The following is a 21,933-nucleotide window of genomic DNA, read 5'->3' as shown; positions in this document are numbered from 1 at the left end:
GTAAGATTTCCTGCGAGGTGATTCCTGACTTACAGCAACAGTTGAGCCATTCTTGCCACTCCCGCCTTTTACAATGATGCTGACACTCGTGTGAGCGAAGACAATAGCAACCAACACTGCTATATAGATGACGATAAGCTTTACCTCCACACCGAGCCAAGGTAACTGTTTGTATACAACATATCCAAACCAAAGGTAAAAAGCCACAACTCATGGCTGTGCAACAAAAATGGAGCCAATGCAGCCCTTAGCAAAACAATGGTACAAAGGGCTTATAAACTGAAAAATCTCCAAATAAAATTAACAACACAAAGTTTAAATGTATGCTTCAACCACTGACATCAAACATGTAAGCATTTTATTTTGTGTTATCATTACTTGGTTAAAAATAAACCACAACAGTTATAGCATTAAAATTTCTACAAAATAAACTACAAGAACTACTCTAACACTATGTATGAAATAAAAACAAACTATTTGCACAAAAATTTATTCCCATACTAATGAATGTGTAACCAAACTTATTATTTAAGTACACTTTTAAATAGCTCTCGCAGCTGAGCTACACACAATAGAAATACAATGTTTCAGGAATAAAATATTCTGTACTAAAATTAATAAAATAAAAAGCTTGAAAGAAAAATAATTAAATATTTTAAAATAAAATTTACTAATATGGCACGTAGCAGATAAATATAAACAGAACAATATTTGGAGAAGATGTAGAACAAAAATGATGTCAAATAGAACAGCAAAATGCAGTGAAGAACCTGAGGCTCATGGCTCAAGGTGAATAAATAAATACAAGCTTTTGGCCTTCACGTACATAAATGATCGTTCCTTTGTAGTCCTTGTGATTTAACTATGTATGTAACAAACTGCACACACTCGGGAGACACCAGACGTTTGCTGGAGCAATGCCTTCAATGGGTGATTGCCGGGAAGTGACACTGGGGGTGCACTGACTACATGCCTGCTGCCTGTGTGAATGCAGCACTGTCACACACTCGAGTCAACACACTTCTGGAGTTGACTGTGCATGGCACAGGAGGGCCACACTCCAAGACGTTATAATGAACCCGACAACCACTTTCTTCAAATAAAATTTGCTAGATGATCATAATTTAAGAACCTATCATTTTTACCTTAAACTGTATGGTTATTTAATTTTAATACCTTAAATAAAATGACAAAAAACTGAATTTTTGCAAGTTTATTTCTTAAGTGATTCATCCGAAAGTGTGAGCATCACAATTTTTTAAACTAAAAGGACCAAATGAAAGAAAGTGTACTATATTTGTATGTATTGTATCTTTTATAGACAATTTATAACACAAGGTAGTGATAAGGTAGCACAGGGTGGTGATTTTATGTTTTAGATTAAAGCTGCCTGACATTTTACAAAATACAGAATAATGTAATTGTGTGTAAAGTACATTGTGTAAATATATATACATTTAATAATGAAACACACATGAAAACATCAGTTACACCATAATTTACTTGTATGTGGCCCGCAACTTAGAAACCAATAAGTAGTTAGAAGTACATATTATTTTTTATAAACTTACGATTGAGTGTTTTTTTTTTTTGAAATTGTATTTACATAGTATTTTGTGAGCCAAGAAAATACTCAAGAAAGATCACCTAAAGAAAGTCATCTTATACTTGTAAAATTATTTTCTTTAAGACAAAAAAAATTTAAGCAATATTTTGGGTTCATTGTTAACTAATATAATCAACTAAATTTTTTAAGAACCATATGGCTGTTGGAATTAAATTGTTATTTGGTATATTTGGTTCACGTGGAACTAAGGGTTTAAATTAATTTGACCAGTACATGAAATTCTCTAAATGGTAATAAGAAATCATTATGGAAGTTGGTGCATTATAATAATGACCATGCCAACTTAATTTTTACTGAAAAATACATATGAGTCAAACAAATTTTTGCAGCAACTTAACTCAGCAGATATTCACATTCAAACTAAATTGTTTTTTGTTACAACAAACCCTTTGCTGTAGCAAAATAAAATCTGTTTTTTCACAGCTGACCACTGTGAGCTGAGCTTGGCAACCAAGCAAATCTACACTCACACCTGAAGTTGCATCCTTTTTTCTACTTGCAGATAAGTTGCAGTAAATTGTGCCGGCTTCTCAAATTCTACCATTTTGGTAGCTGTTAGCCTGGCCACTTTGACTTGTAAATAAGTCTTTAACGAATTAGGTATTATACAGGCACAATTTACAGGAGGTAGCGATGACAATTTAAAATATATGAAGTGATTTACTAGGAATAACCATTAGTAATGCTTGACTCACAATATTCTAGTACAGGGCAGATGCTTTAAGTTTCTCTTGTACAGGTATTTACAAAATATTGTGCTACCTTGGTAATTAATACTTTTGGTATCGCCACCCCAGAGCTTTTAAAAACATTTGCATTCCTTTCAAGTATATCTGTGCCACTCTAAGATGAGGTATTGAGAATCTGATGTAATAAATTTTGTTAATTTTCTTAAGTGATAAACTTGTTGAAATAATAATAATATTATTATTATGTGCATTGAAGCTCTTACAATAGTATGTCATTTGGGAGTATTTCTAAAATTTTTGAGTTTTAAATTTGAGTTATTTTCATATTGGTTCATTAAACAAAAAAAAAAGGGAAGAACATGTAACACTGCATTATCTCTGCCCTTTTTAAATGATTTAAAAGAAATTGCTTTTTATGTGTGTTTCAATTTAGTTATTTACTGATATTTCCAAAAGTTCCAGTGGATTGTCTTGTTGAACTGTATTCATTCACAATAATGCCTAATAAAATATTAGGCACGTTGTGAGTTATTTTATTCTATTTTCAAAACCCATGAAAAGTAATTTCACTCATTTTCAGCAGATTCTAAGTTCAGATGTATATTCACATATTTTTCATGTTCTACTGCTACATTACTGTATTTATCAATACTTGGGTACCGAGAATGTTATACAACATTGGAGCTGTAAGGGAACAGATTTATAGTGTGGAACTATGGACTTTTTCCATTGTTATATACTTTAGAGAAAGACAGATAAGGTGAAGTACTCCAATCTTTAAGATTTAAAAAGGATTCTATGGAGTTGTTCTATAATCCAAGATGGTGTGTGTTACTCGATGTAATATCAAGCTTTTTTGATTGGTTTTTAGGTTAAGTCAGTGGGCAAACTTCTTCCTCTTAGAGGATGAGGTCTGCCATGTTAGTCTGTCACTTGGCTCACAATTATATTTGATGTAATTTTATGAGAAAATGACATCTGTGGTTCCAACCTGAGCTATTTTAACCTTCGTTTAAAACAAAATTAATTATAATATTAAACTACAGACAGCCAAAAGAATAGCTTCTTTGGTTTTGTACTGACAGTTATAAGCAATTGCAGGATGTAATCAAAGTAATTTAAAGTAATTTACTGATGTTGACCGGGGCTACACCCTCTCAAGCCCGATGTGCCTCGCTCATTTCAGCTCCCTTCTCCTCCCATTGCCACCCTCTACTTCAAACTTCCTACCAGTGATGTGCATGTGTTAGCACACCACGAACTACCGCAAAAGTGCGCAGACGAATCAGTGCTTCTCCCCCCTCATAAATAATAATAAATAATCAAACCTTTTTCTTTTATTTCCTAAGTGCTCATGTCTTTTCAGGAACCGTAAACATTACAGTGATTTATGTTCTTTAAGTAACAACTTTGCAGCAACGGACTCGAACTTGCCGAAGTTCAACTTTGTTCCATCTTATAATTGTAAACGACCTAATGGTAACACCACTACTTCCTGCCGCAGTGACAGTTGGACCACAGCCCACTCTCTCTCTCTCAACTGCCGCCTGGGGTGGGACGCAGTCAACACACCTCGAGGACTTCATCGCTGGCAAACTTGATCGTTCAACATCCGTGCTCGCAATTATATTCAAACCTTTTCCTCTTTATCCTCGTAGCATACTCTGGGTGGTAGAGTGCTTTCCCCTTAATTATTTAAGATCCTACTGAGCATTTGAAAGTCAACGACGAGAGATAGTTTTGAGGCCAGTTCATGCTCTGTGCTGGTCAGCCCTTAATGCCATTGGTATTTTTCACAGTTTCCTACGTAAAGACTTCTGTAATTGTTCCTGTTCCAATGTAATCTGGCGCTAATAAAAATATAGTCCCAGATCCCAACACGTAATTACTATGTCCATCTGTTTTTTAATCAAAATAAAAATTTTATAGATGATAATCAATAGAAAAAATGGTTCTGCCGGGTTGCCTATCAAAATATGGCCGCAAATATTTTTAATTTTTTAAAACTATTTTGTAAATTTGTTATATAAATATTTAATAATTAATTTCAAAGAGAAATATGTAAAGAATTAGAAAAAGTTTGGGTTGCCGCTACTCACTTGGCCGCAACCTATTGTCAACCAGGTTTAAACAAGTATAACAACATTGAATTTATACGTTCATGACATATTTTAATGCATCACATTTAAAATTAAAGCTAATTTTTTTTCTCTATACGATGGTATATGGTTGCCTATGTAAAAGTGCCCGCAACTAGGGGTTACTAACTGTTAAAGTTACATAAGTGCAATAACGAGTAGGCGCCCTACACCATCCATCTCTGTATGCTAATATTTGTATGGTGGTAATGTTTCAGTTGTAAGATTGGCGTTAGAAAGTATCTTGAGTTTAAACTCTACTTCATGAAACTTCTATGGATTCCCTCTAAGAGAGCTATCAGCTGTTTTCTGTGGACAAACCTAACCTAAGAGCTTGCATAGAAAAGGGAGGTTAGGAGAGCTTGTTCTGTCAGTGTGCATTCTTGCAACATCATTATTACAGTGTAATCTACGAATATGATAATTATTATCTGATTTTCAGGTCTGCTTAACATTTTTTAAGGTAAGGATACTAATAATTTTATTAAACTAAACATTAATTGTATATTTATGTTGATATTTACGTATATATCTCATTGGATAAATTGTCAGGTTCCTTGTCAAAAAGGCTATGTATCTAATCGGATACATTACCAGGTTCCTAGTGAAAAAGGTTATGTATCTTATTACATACACTACCAGGTTTCTTATCGAAAAGATTATGTATCTATAACGATACTCTGCCAAGTTCTGAATCAAGAAGGTTATGTATGTATACAAATACACTGCAGATACTGAGTCAAAAAGTTTATGTAGGTATCTATATGGTTACACTGGCAGGTTATGGTCATTTGCGGCATTCACGCTTAAGGCAATGTAGCTTTTCCCATTTTCAACTCATAAAGTTAGCTTCAAGGCGAGTTGTGTAAATATCTTATTAGGCTCAGAGAACACAAAAACCTTTAGGCAAGAAATTATTTGTAATTTAAATTTTGACTAATTACATCATGATTGTGTGGAAATGCTTAAAAATTAGTATTTGTACTGTGACGTAATATATTTTGTTGACTCACTATAATTGTACTAATAAAAAAATTTGACATCACAAACAACTACAATAACCAAAAAAGCAATAATCAAGTGCAAAGAGTGAGACCAAGCAGCATTATTCATAAAGAATTATTATTTATAGACTCAATTAATACTTCTTCATGAAAGCCTATATAACATTTTTGTGATTTTATGTAAACTCAATATAAAACTATATTTTTAGCTTCACAGAATTTTTTGTAAATTTCTGTTTTAGATGCTTCGTAGAGTGGACAGAATCATGGCACTTGTTCTGGTCCAAGCGAAGAAGAGAATAGTGATGACAATGAAGAAAGAGAAATTATGCAGCAGGTTTTCACTTCTGGTAGATTTCATGCCACAAGAAACAAAGAAAGATGCCAACTTGTTCAAGTTCCTGAAGAAGTCTGGCTTTGACTATTGGTCTAAGAGATACAGATATGAACCAATTGCTTCAGTAATGTCTTAAAAATGTTATGAAGCTATACGCAGAAATCTGCATTTTGTTAATAATGATACCGTAATCAAGATGATCGATATTTCAAAATTCGACCACTAGTGGACATTATCCGAAGGAACTTCTCCAATATTCATGAGGAGGGTGAATACAGCATTGACGAATATAAGGGCACTCGAGCTGGCAGTCGACATCAGTACATAAAAACCAAATCTCAAAAGTTGGGATTTAAGGGGTTTGTAAGAGCGGGAGTTTCAGGTATGATTTACGATTTTCTCCTTTATGCAGGGGATGACACATTTGACAGTATGACTTTTTGCTGTCCGAACATTTTTTGGGTTTTGGTGCGAAGACTGTGATTGCTCTTTGCAGTTCTATCAAACAGCAACAGTGTTCTTTTGTGTATTCCGATAACAATTTCACTATGTTGGAACTTCTTTATATACTGCGAGAGAAGTATGGAATATTTAGTCTTGGAACAATCAGGCAAATCAACTAAAAGGTTGCCCATTGATGGATGATAAGACCTTGGGTACCAAACCACGAGGTACCTATGATTTAAAGGTGTGTAATGAAAGAAAAATGTGTGCTATTAAGTGGGTAGATAATAGAGTTGTTTGCCTGGTAAGTACCTTATGTGAAGCTGAACATGTTGGTGTTGTAAAATGCTGTGAAAAGAAAAAGACAGCAAAGAAAAGGAGTGGAAATGGAAACCCCCAAGGCAGTTCCAGATGGGTTTCAAAACCAAGAAACTTCTGCTGGTTCTCTGAATAAAGTTGATGTTCAATACCCTCACATTGTCAAGAAGTATATCCTTTATGGGAGGTGTTGACCTCGCTAACATGTTGATTGCTCTTTATAGAACCAAACTCAGGAGTCACGGGTGGTAGCTCTCCATATTTTCTCAGATAACTGACATGTATGTGAATAATTCTTGGCTCCAGTACAGAAGAGATTTTGTCAAAGAACCTGAGCAATCTTTGCCTCTCAAAAACTTCAGATGGATAATTGCTGAAAAACTGATGAAGAGTGGAAAGAAGCTGAACACCACTAGTCTTTTGTCAGCAACTAAAGAAGTAACCATCAAGAAAGGCTTCAGATGATGACAGATATGACCAAATTAACAATTGTGTATCATTAAAATTTTGTGGAATATATGTTTTCAGCTACATTTAAAAATGTATTAATCAAATTCTGGAAAAAAAAAAAAAAAAGTTTCATTTAAAAATTACTGGCTACCATAACAAAAAGAACACAACAAAATTTTGCATTTGAATTTTGTATTGCTTGGTAATGTATCTTATTAGATACATAAATTATTTTCTCTCTCAAATGTACAAAAAAAATATTTTGTGCTTTAATACATTTCTTTATACATCTTTAAATATGTTCACACCATAATTATGTAGTTATAACAATATTTAAATTAATTAAAATTTTTGTCAAGAAAAGGGTTTATATATGTTTTAATGTATACTTTCACATTTCTGAATATTGAATAGAATTCAATTGCTTTCCAGGATTGGAACTCACTTGTAGAACAATTTCAAACCTTTGGAATTCACTTCTAGAACACCTTTGAACCTTTTTGGTAATAGCAGGCGCACTCAGTGGCAAGGTTATGAGATATATTTTTTTTCTGGAATAGAAGGTTCTGCCAAGGTTGTTTTTTGCGAGTTGCTTCCTTGTCTTAGAATTTTGTAACAAGGAAAATCCAGAAGTTATGCACAATTTTGTACAGTTACCTATAAGTAGAATGTTTACTGGAAGTTATTTCAGTAACCAATATGGGCAAACCATGCAGCTATGTAGAATTTTGCTACTGAATATTATGAAACTTTGGATGCATTTACCAGCATTGTGCAGATGACCTTATATGTAGTGCTGTTCTGTAATTGGTTGGTTGGGCTATGTGATCACCTCACCTCTTTGTAAGGAAAGATTGCCATGTAGTTCGACCAGTTTGGCGCTTCACACGGTCATGATCGGTCGTGCCTTGCAGCGGCTCATCCACAAAAACTAGGTGTTTTGAGCGGGATAATGTAACGCCTGCTGGTTGCGGCCAGGTCCTTCTGTATAGTAGAAACTAAAAATGTTTTAGACACCAGGCGTATACACAGACGCAGAGTGACAGCAATGCTGATCACTCCTAATAGAACAGGATGTTTCCAACAGTACCTAGTTCAACTGTTAACTAGAGATTTCAGATGGTTACATTGTTTTTTGTTTTGTTTTGTGTGTAACATTGGACTGTGAACACTTTGTTCAAGCAACAAAGACACAGATGTTTAGAGAAATTTCTGGAACAATATGCCATATGTATTTTTGACAGTGGTGAAGAATAAAATTCAGAGAGTTTAGATACATTTTTTTAATCAACTCATTTTAACATTTGTGTGTCCAAAAACTAAATCACAAATCCAAAACTTTATTACATACTGTCTGCAGTATTCAGTGTTCAAATTGTGTCGGGCAATGTCAGGCCAAGCCGACCTTACATGTTACAAATTTTACAGTTTATCTATGCACCATGATTTTACTCAAACACTGTCATATCCTCACTGGCTCTCGATGGAATAATAGGAGCAGGGGGAGGAAAACAGGGTGAATAGGTGGTTAGGTGCTGAACTAAACCATTGGGAACATGAGTTTTAACAGTCCGTGGAGGTGAACTGGGACGGGGATGGCCCATGAGCAGGGACTCATGATGGAGTATGAGATGCATCAGGCCATGTGACAGGTTGCGGGATAGCAGGAGAAACTCAGTGGTCGGAATTCAGCTTTGGTGTGATCCTGCGAGCAGAAAATCTTACCCTGGCTGTGAGCCTCCATGGGGCAGTTTACTGGTGCTGAAAATGGTGACTATAGTATGTTACAAATAGATAAATGGTATTCAACATACAATTTATTCAATGGGCTTTTAGACGTATATGAAAAGAATGTTTACGAGGGTACGCGATGTTATATTATGGCACTGCCTAGGACTAGGGATAAAGGTAATTGAATGGGCTAGTCCTTGGGCAAAGTTTATATGATGAAAGTCAACACACAAATTAGACAAAAAAATGGCAAAAATAAATATTTGAACACTAAAAAACCAAATTGTGGTACCCTTTCCTACACGAAACTGCTTAATTCCAAGCTAGTATGAAAATATTTTATGGAAGTTTTATTATTACTACTTCAATACAATCAAATATTAATATTATATGACTGTATGCCTGTAAGTCATTAAGATAGTCAGCATTAACATATTATCACATAAACAAATATGAACGGACATCAATGGTCAAAGTTAGGCAGGAGTTTCAATGTCGCCCATCAACAGTATAACACATACTGAAACTTCACTCACTTCCTCCACATGGGTATGCTGTAATGCACATTATACAGATAATTACAAATTGTCCATTTTGTTCCAGTATTTATCTAGTAATTGCAATGCTGAGTATGTTGAGATTCAACCAGTACCACAGCTAACTCACATATAGAAGATTGTGTGTTTGAGCCTGAATAGTAGAATGGGTGATATATCTTCTATGGGCATTTCCACCCTCATTATAGACAGATACTGGTATGATTCCTTGTTCCTCAACATTAACTTTCCATGTCAGTAATCAGCACAAATATGCAAACAGTAATCCACAGCAGAAGCTCCACAACATGAGATCTGATATCTGTCGCTTGAGAGGTAGAAAGCTCGCATTAACTCTTGCTGACCACGGTGGAATTGATTGCTAGTCCCACCCCTGCTCCTGGTAAAGAATTCTGCCATACAATTCAACAGTAGTTCATGCGGGCTTCCTACCTCTCTCGAGCGGGCAACAGCACCAGAGATTAGCACAGCACCAAGATGGACAACACTTGTGTCCACTGCCCACGTATAGACTGCCTACCAAAAAACCTGCAGAAGAGTTTTACCAGTCACGCTGAAGTAGGATATCAACTGTCGCTCCCTGCGTCAAGTTCACTGCTAGTCCAATACATGGAAAATTATTTATAGATCAATACAAGTCTTTCAGGTGTTCTGGTTTAGAACACGTGGACAGTAAAACTAAACAACGTTAAACAGATATATGAGAGCAGTTCTCTAATGAAAACATTTAAGTGATATATCTACTTTATCAAATTAATGCTTTAGAGAATGAAAATACAAACATTCCTTCAAAATGCATCTAAACAGCAATCTAATGAACACAGTTAAGTGATATTTAACTATTTCATAGATTTTTCGGGAGTCAGGCATTCAAAGTCCTATTAAAAAATGTAAGAAATAGTAACTAATTGAACATAATAAATTAATTTTAAGGGTTATATTGTCGCGACCCTTCAACATTAAAAAATTGACTTCAAAAATTAATCAATTTGAAAACTGCAATCATGGTGTTTTAGAACGACTCCGGTAACTCTACTTGTGTTGCCGCCCACCTTGAAGGCAGGTCCGCGCATGAAATGTGGCACAATGGCTTTTGTTCTATAATTGCTCATGTCTCTTCGCCACACTAGTAGAGATGAACTGGCTGTCGACAGTCCTGCTTGCTGATCTCATCCCTCCATGATCACATGTAAGGTTACTCGAGTTGCAGACAACCACAAGAGGCATACTCAAATTTCATTGCAGTACGGATGATGTTGATCAGGCGGTTTACTTTTTTTTTATGTCTCAGAAGGTTTTTATTTGCTCTTTTTTTTTGTGTGATCTTATTTATAAGATGACACACTACTTTTTATTGACCCAAGCTTCTGCCCTCCACCCTTGTTAAATTACTTTATTTATGATTTACTATGTCCTCTCATATTCAGTACAATCAAGCATCGATAATAACCGTTATTTTAGAACTTATATATTTTTCAGCGCCCAACTCATTTCTGCAAGTGTTCATAAATAAATGTGCACTATGCCAATTGTGAGCTAGCTGGGGGTTTGGAGTGTCACAACCGAGGTGCAATTCCTCATTTATGTTTATTTGAATAACAAATTTCATACTTGCCTTAAATGATATTGTTTTAGTTGAAATACGTACAGCTAGGAAAATAAATTTCTATTTCAATAAAAAGTTGAGAAGTTTGTAAAAATGTATTTCATGCAGACATTTTGTTACATCTTTATCATCACTGGTGTTTATAAGTTTTTTTTGTGACAATACATTAAATACATATACCCTTCCGTAGTATCTTTTTGTTTGGAAGACATGTGGCTAGTAAAATAAATTATATTTCTAATAACAAAATGAACTATTTTCTTGCAGACAAAGTACTTGAAATGGACTTCATATAAAAGTTGGCTTAACTCCGAGTTTATGCTTCTCTGCAATATGAAGGATGTAAATGACCTTCCCAAGTATATATTTATATATAAAAAATATAGTATTTACATAAACTAATGTTTCACTAACAAAATTGTCTAATATTTTTATAAGAAACCACTAAACAATCATAATAAATGTTTCAACATTGTCAGAATGCTTTATTAAGCTTGTGTATTTCATGTAAATTAATTTTCCAGACTATTCACAGTATCCCCATTAAAACTATATTGACATTTAATGATCCTGCTAAAACATGCAGGGTTAAAAGGTTTTGATGTACTTCCTTTATTGCAATGCCTTTTACAATACCATCAATGATAATTATTAGGACTCAGAAATACCCTTTTCTTACTGTGGAGATAAGCAAATAAAAAATCATTGTTATATGCAAAGAATACAAATAAAAAAATAATTTTCTTACAGCAGGGAAATTAATACTACTAAACCTGGATTATCTCAGATTAGAAATAAATCTTCATAAAAATATGGACTTATCATGATTTAAAAACTCAAAATAGTATTTAAGATGGAACTGTAAGCAGCCTGCCCACTGGATGCTTAAAATGGGTTGCATCATTCTCTAATCAGTTTTTAAGTTTTTAAGTTTTTAGGAACTACAAAGATGGTAATTATCTGGTTTTTTATACCTCTTCTAAAAATTACAACTGGTCAAATTTTTTTAACCCTTCTGATGTAAATGAACTCGTGGATCAATTAACTATGTAACTGCATAATGGAAAAAATCAATACCGTCATTCCTTCAGTTAAAAATTTCAAAGCAGTCATGAGGACTGCCGACAGAAGTGAAAACTTCAAACTATAAACAAACAGTTGTTATTTTCAATTTTCTTTTTCTGTCGTCTGAAGACATCTTTAATGATTTTCACACAGAATCGAGGATGTAAAAAAATATTAAAAATATATATTTAGAGAGAATAACAATATAATGTACACAACATTTTTTCCTAAACTTCAAATGATAGAATTAATAATAATAATAATAATAATAGAAGTAACTATTATTAATATTAATAATAGAATAAAGAAAAAATATATACATATAGTTTAAAATAAGAAATACTAACTTTGCAAAATATAATTGTGTAATGTAAGAAAATATTTTTTGATAAAAATCAGAGACTTTTTCACAATTTTTACGAAAAAATATCACACAACAAATTTGTTTCATCACGATAATATAATAACTCCTAAATTACTATAAAATATGCATTGCATAGTAATTGTAGGTATTAAAAAAATAAATAATGATGTTCTTAATTTTTAGGTTATATTGCTACAATGACCCCATTTTCTTCATTATTCAAACTATATATCTATATGAAAATATTAATATATTTTATACTCACTTTTTACTGCACAGTAATCGTATACTTAAGATTTAAAATAAAAATTGAACAAAAACACAATTTGAACAGATATAGTGTTATTGTTAACACGTCACGTGACCATGTCGATGATGACTTAGATGAATTTACTCCCTATCTAAACCTTCCTATAGAAGTTATCACTTAAAAACACTTTCACAAACTATATGGAAGAAACTAGAACATGTACGACTATAAATAGTTTTCTTATTTTCGGAAGCAAGTTAAAATTTTAACTAAACATGATAAAATGGACCCATGTCACCAAAAACAATATTTAAAAAAAAACACAAATGTTTTTCGAACTATGTAAAAAATAATGAAGGATGGTTATTATCAGCAACCTTCATTGAAAATTAATGGTGTTATATCTAATGGTCCTCTTGTATTATTAATGTATTTGCGCAATATTTTTCCAGTGTGTTATGTGTCTTCAAGTAGCAAACCTCAAACTAGTATTAAAGCATGTTACAGACTATATCTGTTCCGATCATACCTGAAAGCCTTGTACTCTGGGGTTTCAAGGTGTTAAAATCATTTAAATCCACTGGACCCGATGACATACCTAATTTTATTTTGAAAGGTTGCTCTCATTTATTAGTACCTCTGCTTCACCATATTTTAAAATCTAGTTTGAAATTCCAAAATTTTCATAACAAATGGAAAATTGCTAAGGTATTTCCAACATACAAAAAAAAATCTAAATTAAATGTTACTAATTATAGACCAATTTCTTTAATTAATGGTTTTTAAAGATTAAAAAAAATGATATTAAAATTCCTAAATTTTCAACTTAGCAATATGTTATGTATAGACCACGCGGACATGGCGGCGGCTGATGCTCGACTGGCTGAGTGACGCATCGGTCTATGTTGCCAACCTGAGTCACCAAATATCCTCATCCATACTATATACAACACTTCCCCCCATTTAATTTGTCACGTAATCATCTAACTTTCTTGGTGGCACTCGATGTCTCCTCGAGGACCTGTCCTGAGTACGGCCTAGTACAGAACTGGAAGGAAAACCCCTGAATGGAGGAGATCCTTGGGAGATCCCCGGGCTGTTTCCATATCCAGGCATCTCGGAAGCTGATTTTACGGGTGTCCCTGCTGCCGCTGTGGACTCATCTGCAGTCGTCCGACCCCGTTCGCCAGTTGGTTCTGCTGCTGTTATGGCCGCCGCTGCTGGCTGCTGCGTACCTTCACTGCTGGGGCGAACTCCGGATGCAACCCGGTGTGGCCGCTGCAAAAACGTCTGCTCCCTACAGGACACTGCCTCCCCAGGACACTGTCCCCTGTCTGGCTGGCTACTTCTTCGACGTAACTGATCGACGTGCCTCCTGTGTAAGCCTCCTTGCTCATCTTTGACCCCATATATCAGCAACCCTTCTACCCCAGAGATCCAGCCTGGTATCCACTTTGGGACTCTTCTATAATTCCGCAGCCACACTGCCTCACCTTCTCTGAAGTGTCGAACCCGCGTTGCTACCGTATTGTCCGCCTGACTTCTCTGAACTGTACCTGTTGCTGGATGGAGTTTTGTCAAAGCTGTCTGTAATGATCGCCCCATCAACAACTCCGCGGGAGTTTTCCAAGTGTTATTTTCCCCTTGTCTTGGCGTAGTGCGCCATGCCAACAGCGTCCGCGCTATTCGAGTTCGCCAGTCACCCAATACCAGTTTACGGAGTTTCACCTTGAAAGTTTGCACCGTCCTCTCCGCCAACCCATTACTCGAAGGATGATAGGGTGGTGCGAAAACCATGTCAATGCCATTATTTTTTAAAAACTGTGCCATCTCTTGGGATCGGAAGGCTGTCCCATTATCTGCCACCACAGTGTCTGGCAGTCCATGATAACTGAATATGTCTCGTAATTCTTGAATTACGGCTGTTGCAGTCATACTTCCCACTTGCCTGACCTCTGGCCACTTGGAATACGCATCGACTACAATGAGAAAATTAGCTCGTTGAAATGGTCCCGCAAAATCTATGTGCAATCGAGACCATGGTTTGTCAGCTGTGGGCCAGGCTACTGCTTTAACCTTAGGTGGATTATTTTGACACTGCTGACAACTTTTGCATTCCTTCACAACCTAATTGCAGCATCTAGTTTTGGCCACCAAAAGTAACTCCTTGCCAACGCTTTCATATGCACCACCCCATCATGGTTTGCATGAAGCATGCTCATCACCTCTGTCCGTAACTGTGGTGGGATTACTACCCTGGATCCCCACAACAAACACTCCTTGTGAACAGACAGTTCCAGCTTCCGTCGAACATAGGGCTGCATCTCCTCTGTCACTTGATCTGGCCATCCATTTTGTGTATATGTCAACACCTTGCACAGTAAATGATCCTTCCCAGTCTCTCTTGCTATTGTCTGTGGATCGACAAACACTCCCCCCGCTTCTTCCAGCATGAGAATTTCACTGGGACCTGGAACTTGGAATGCAGGTGACTGCAGAGGCAATCTGCTAAGGGCATCAGCATGCTGTATTTGGGTCCCTGGTCTGAATTCTAGTTCAAAATCATACATTCCTAACATCAAACTCCATCTCAACAATCGCGGTGAAATGGTATCTGGGGGCCGATTCTTGACGCTACCGGAATAATTCCGCTACCGGATTAATCCGCGAGTTTCATTCCGGTAGAGAGTAAAAAAACCAATTCTTGAAATTGCTGTAGTGGCTACCGGAATCAACATTGTCGGGTCAACGAAAAGTCTTTACGGAAGTGTGGCAACGTTGCTTTAACTGTTGACGTCACTGGTAGAAGGCCAATCACAATGAGGAAAGGTAAATTTCCCGTGGAAGTGGGTGAATACTGAATGTTTTGTTTCGTTTACTCTTTGCAAATATCCTCGTGTTGGAGTAGGGGTGTAGGTTGAAGATCTACTTATCAAATTGAAATGAGCTGTAAAGTTACGGCCGAACAACGGGAAATTTTGCTATCATTCATGGAAAAATATGATTCTTTGTCCAGAGGAAAATTTATTTATTTATTTATTTATTTTTACAATGTTCCGGAGAGCTTAGCTCTGTTTTGGCATAATATGACATAATTTTTTATAACGCAATTCATACAAATATAATAAGTTTCACAGGTAATAGCATTACAGTTGTACCAAGAAACGTGCTGATAGTTTGTGGCAAGAATTTTATTAAAATTTACAATTCTTATCCCTTAAAAGTACTCGTTTTTTAGTTTATTGTTTCTGCTTACTTGATAGAATTTAAAATTCTTATCACTTAAAAGTAATCGTTTCTTAGTTTGTTTCTGCTTACTTTGCCGCAACTTTTTATGTTAGTGTAAAATTTGAGGTGAAAATAAATTTTATGCGCTGTTTCTTGATTCAGCAAACAATTGTGAATGTGTACATTAATATTTTTATAACTGCAAGTCAATACAAAATTATAACATTTTATGAACATCATCTGGCAATTATCTCATGGTGCGGGGGGAAATGGGTAAAAGTTCCGTATTGCGTATCCAAGTTAACCTGTGATCCTGTTGGCATGATCCTGTACACCTGATCCTGTGGTACATAATGCTTATTTTTTTAGCAGTGGGCAGGCGCGTAGCGCCGACGCATTTCGCTCGACAGCGCGAAATCTGAAGTTATTCCAACTGATAAAAAAGATAAGCATCATAGAACACAGGATCAGGTGTACAGGATTATGCCATTAGAATCAAAGGTATATCTGGATACACCTGTATAAGCAAAACGGAACTTTTACCAAAGTTTGTAATTGTTTGGTGTAGGGGCTTCTTGAAAACAATATTATGAATTTATCAACATAATCTTTCAACTATATCTTCTTTCATCATTTATTTAATAATAATTGTGTGGGTTTTCATCGGTGTATGTTGTTTTCAATCATATTATTTGCGTGGTAGGAATGTTGGCTCTGTTTGCAAGATAGGGAAGGGTAAATAGGATAACCTTTATTTTCACAATCACTTATCACTGTGGGAAATTCATATATAAATTGACTCATTTCGAGTACTTTTCAATTCCGGGATGGATGTACTTTTAACGAATACATGTGCATAATCTAACTACCACTATAGTTTAGTTCCATCAAAACATGACACACGATTGCAATATTTGGTGTCAAAAACGAATTACGTAATATGGAAACTACGTTACCGGTATTGTATTTATCACAATACACGTCAAATAAGCCACAAATTTATACACAGCAAAAATTTCAATGTTTTTTATGCTAAGTAGGTACAATATTAAGTACTTAATGGAAGATGGTAAATATAACTTTCGTAAAGTAATATTTAAATACCTGCCATTGCAAATCACACAAACAAAAATGTAATACTTAAAACATTAAATATTAGTTAAATTGTTACAAAAGTTTTCTCGCCACGCACACACGAATTTTGAAGGTTGAAAGCATCACATGGCGTAGCTGAATAATCACATAACATAATGAGACGAATAAGTTATTTCTGGTTTTAAATGAAGTAATATAATATAAATATATAAACACACGCATTATTAAACGAGATTTAAACGTAGCTAACCTAAACTAACCAAACATACAAACGATTTAAAAAATTTTCAGAACCATACCAGAGACTCCATTTTGGACAAATCATGGTTTCAAATAACAAACAACATTTAAATCTCTACCGGAATTGTGATTCCGCCAGCTCACGAGGTGGCGGAATAATTCCGGTAGTTTGTGACGTAATTCCGATACATAATTCCGCTAGCGAGTGTTCAAGAATAGGGTTTAGCAAATCTCTGGTGGAATCAAGTAATTCCGCTAGCGGAATTCTTCCAGCAGCGTCAAGAATAGGGCCCCTGGAACGGGCTGCTTGGGATGGAGACGGCGCAAGAGTGGCTTATGGTCAGTCACAATCTTGAACTGTCTTCCGATCAAATATTGTTTAAATTTGGACACCCCAAAAATGACAGCCAAGGCCTCTTTGTCCACCTGCGCGTAGTTTCGTTCGCTCTTTTGTAGTGTCCTAGACCCAAATGCGATTGGAGCTTCCGTCCCATTACCCAGATCATGGGCCAGCACCGCCCCTACCCCATACTCAGATGCATCACATGTTAAAACTAAGGGTTTGTTTAGGTCATAGTGTATCAAGACTTGCTCCGATCGTAAAAGCTGCTTGGCCTCTTCAAACGCCCTTGCGTGTGCATCTGTCCAGCACCATGGAGTGTTGGCATCCAGCAGTCTGTGAAGAGGCTCTAATACATCTGCTTTGTGACAAAGAAATCTCTCATAAAAATTCAAGAGACCCAAAAATGCCTGGAGCTCTTTTTTGTTACTAGGTTCTGGCGCATCGTGAACTGCTTCAACCTTACTTGAAAGTGGATGGATACCCATCTTGTCAATTCTGTGTCCCAGGAAAACAACTGAATCCACCCCCCAAACACATTTTTCACTCTTTAACCTAAGCCCTGCACTTTGCAACCGTCCCAGGACTTCACGGACACGACTCCAGTGCTCATTGTCACCTCCTCCGGATATTAATATATCATCAAGTAATACTACTGTACCAGGTATGCCAGCAAGCAAGGTGTCCATCAACCGCTGGAATATCGCTGGACCACTACTTATGCCAAATGGTAATCTCTTAACCTTGAACAACCCCTTCATGGTATTTACCGTAAGCAATTTTGCTGTGCCCTCATCTACAGTTACCTGCAAATATGCTTCCTCCAGATCCAGTTTTGAGAACAGCTGTCCTCCCTCTAGTACTGCTAGTGCTTCACTGACAGTGGGCAATGGGTACACACTAGTGTCACACACGCTGTTTACAGTGCCCTTATAGTTCCCGCAAAGCCGAATGGACCCGTCTTTCTTCAAAATGGGTATGACTGGAGTCGCCCAACCCGAAAAGTCCACTGGTTCATACACTCCACGCTGCACTAACCTATCTATTTCCTGGCTCACCTTGTCTCTCAAAGCAAATGGTATTGGCCGGCTCTTTTTAAACACAGGGTCACATTCTGGTGGAACTGTTATTGTCACTTGTGGTCCTACATATTTTCCCAGCTTATCTGCCTTAAACACATCCGGAAACTCCCTAACAATCCCTGCTGCCAAGTCTTCCCTAACCTTGTTCACCCCCACTAACTTAATTCCCAGAGGTGCAAACCAATCTCGTCCCAGCAAATTCGGCCCTTGTCCTTCCACCACTACCAACTCTAGGAGTACCGCTGACTCACGCCCCTTCAGTTGTACAGCAACTTCCATAACCCCCATCACCTGTAGATATTCGCTGGACCAGGTGCGTAATAACATGTCCTTCCTTGTCAGTGGAGGTTCCTGAGGCCACAGGGCCTTGTAAGTTCTCCCGCTGATAATCGATCGACCTGCCCCCGTGTCAACTTCCATCATTGCTGATTTCCCATCCAGCAACACTTCCACACACCACGGTTTCCTGGGCTGTTGTTCCCGCATATTGTACAGCGTATATTGCGTGGCAGCACCTTCCGAACAATCCTCTTCAAAATGCTGTACTTCCTGTGCCACTTCTCGTTGCGCTAGGTCGTTTGTTTTCGAAACTCCCTCATGCTTTTTTTTTTGTGATACAAGCCCGCTCAATGTGTCCCCTCTTTTTACAGAACCGGCATACAGTGTTCCAATGTCGGCACGTGTCTGCTGCGTGCTGCCCATTACAGCGCCAACATAGCTGGTTCTCGTTGTCTCTTCCCTTCCTTATCGCTTCCCTTTGTCTTCCCAGTGATATAGTGTTCGACTTAACCGAACCCGCCGGTTTTGAATATCTTGACACGCCATTGTTCACTTTGTGTACACTCTCTTCCACTATTGTACTGTCTCTCAAGTCCGCCATGTTCTGTCCAGTCGCCTCTGTTGCCATCGCAATATCCACTGCTTCTTTCAGGGTTAGTTTCTCTTTAACGAGGAGAGCCTGTTGCACTGATTTATCCCTTACGCCGCAAACGAGCCGGTCGCGAAGCATTCGGTCGAGGTCCGAGAAATTGCAGTGTGTACTCAGCCTTCGAAGCTCTGCTATGTACACGGCGATCGTCTCCCCATCTTTCTGATCGCGCTTCAAAAACTTTAAAGTTTCCACAATTTCACTAGGCTTCGGGTGAAAGTGATTATTTAATATGGTGAAGACGTCCGTCAAGGAAACCGACGCGGTCGACTTTGGTGATACTAGCGACGTCACCAGCCCGTACAAATCGGCGCCGCACACGGTATAAAACACTGCCCGCTTGGCCTCATCCTCCGTGATAGTGTTCGCGATAAAATAAAACTGTAACCGTTCGCGATAAGAATTCCACGATTCTTTCTCGGGCGCGAACTCTCCGATGGCTCCGATTAAGGCCATATTGTACACGAAATTGTTATCCGTTTTAACCTCGTCGCCAACTGTTATGTATAGACCACGCGGACATGGCGGCGGCTGATGCTCGACTGGCTGAGTGACGCATCGGTCTATGTTGCCAACCTGAGTCACCAAATATCCTCATCCATACTATATACAACACAATACTTCTACTATTTGCTTAGATTTCTCTATCCAAAGTATATCAAAGTAATAATAGGGGTCAGTTTGATACCTGCTATTTAGATCTAGCTAAAGCCTTTAACATAGTTAATCACAATTTACTGCTTAATAAGTTATCTAACCTTGGTTTGTGTAATAATTATATCAATTGGTTTTCCAGTTATCTTAAAAATAGGTGATTTCATGTAACCACTAATAATCACTCCTCTTTACTGTTTAAATGCTTCTTCTTTTTGTTCCAAAGGATGATACTTTATCACCTTTACTTTTCAATATATTCATAAATGATATCACTAATGTTCTCAAAAACTTTACTGGTATACTCTTTGCAGATTACCTTAAAATTTATAGAAAAATCAAACTATCAATGATTGCATATTATTACAAAATGGCATTAATTAAATTAATAATTTGTGCATAAAAAATTTGGCGGCACTTAATAAACAAAAAAACAAAGATAATATCTTTTACTAGAAAATACCACCCAGTGAATTATGACTACAAGTTACAGAATTGCCTAATTTCCAAAACCTTTATTATAAAAGATCAAAGTCTAATATTAGATTCTAAATTGTATTTTCATAAACAAAATATTTATGCTGCACTTCTCGAACACTTGCCATTATCAAATTAATCACCTTTTATGCAACCAATTCTGATTCGGTTCTTTCCTTTTATTTTTCCTTAATAAGATATAAACTTGAATACTGTTCTTTTATTTGGAATGACATCAAGATATCCTATATTATATGAATAGAAAAAAAAATATGCAAAACAAATTAATTCAAATGATAACAATTAAGAAATTTCCAATCTCTCATTAATATCACTTGCTGACCGCAGAACTTTTTGATTATCATTTTTTCAGAATTGCTATAGTTCTATAATTAAATGTACCAACACTCCTCAATAATACTGGTCCGAGAGTTCCACAATTTAATAGTTACCTCCTTTCAACTTTCTGTATTTCCAATAATAATAATAATAATAATAATAATAAAAATAATAATAATAATAATAAAAATAATAATAATAATAATAATAATAATAATGCTATAATTTACAGGCTCATTTTGAACTACAATAAATGAAACAAGTAATCCTCTGTTTATTATGTAATTCATGATCTGGTTAATCTGATTCGTGGCATAATTTATTTCATATTTACTAGTATTCCCAGTGTTTCTTGTAGTTAATTATAAGTTATTGTCATTATCTAAACATATTTCCTAATTAAAAGTTTTGTTGATTGTCACATTAAGCCGCTAATTACGATTTTTTTGGCACAGATTTTTCAGTCCTTAATTTAATTTGTGAAGATTGTTTTTAAAGTAACTTTCGAGTATTAATTTAAATTTATTCTTTTCATTGTACACTCTTATTTAATCTTTTTCTCACTGGTCCCCCCCCCCCCCCCCCGAGGCATTCCCAGCGCCGAAACGGATATTTTGATGATCCTTTGTGGGCATAGCATGTAGCCTCATTTTTTTCCCGCTTCACTGCTTGAAGACCCCCTGAAATTACTGTTGACCTGCGTGACACCGGGTGTTTCACTCAGCTGCACCAGAGTGCACCCCCTTCTTCTAAGAACTCACCAGAGGTGAGCGATTTTTGTCAGGCTGATTCAGATTCCCTATCGTCCCGGCACGTTTACAGGCCTGGTTAAGTCCAAGAACGGCCTCCTTCCCGCTTCGCCTGGCCAATCAGGAGGCACCTTCCTCTCCCACCACTTTTCTGTACCCTGCAGGCCGTATAATTACATGAGCGACTTGTCTTTCGAAAGTCGCACTCGTGCCATTGGCAT

At 36.5% G+C, this 21,933-nt stretch overlaps 1 protein-coding gene across 4 annotated transcripts in view; it reads right to left on the bottom strand.

Moving 5' to 3' along the window:
• The window catches only part of LOC134531681 (cholinephosphotransferase 1), a 127,878-nt gene that overhangs the window by 53,958 nt on the left and 51,987 nt on the right, over window positions 1-21,933 (bottom strand). Inside the window, exon 4 of one of the 4 annotated variants that reach the window (XM_063367484.1) lies at window positions 34-165. The exons of the other annotated variants lie outside the window; for them this stretch is intronic. Coding sequence (XP_063223554.1) covers window positions 34-165 — 132 coding nt within the window. The remainder of the gene's footprint in view (window positions 1-33; window positions 166-21,933) is intronic. 4 annotated transcript variants of the gene reach the window in all.

Source organism: Bacillus rossius, chromosome 5 (genome assembly GCF_032445375.1).
Source record: "Bacillus rossius redtenbacheri isolate Brsri chromosome 5, Brsri_v3, whole genome shotgun sequence".
Lineage (NCBI taxonomy): Eukaryota > Metazoa > Arthropoda > Insecta > Phasmatodea > Bacillidae > Bacillus > Bacillus rossius.
The sequence above is the reverse complement of the archived record's forward strand: the minus strand, read 5'-3'. Positions and strand labels throughout refer to the sequence as shown.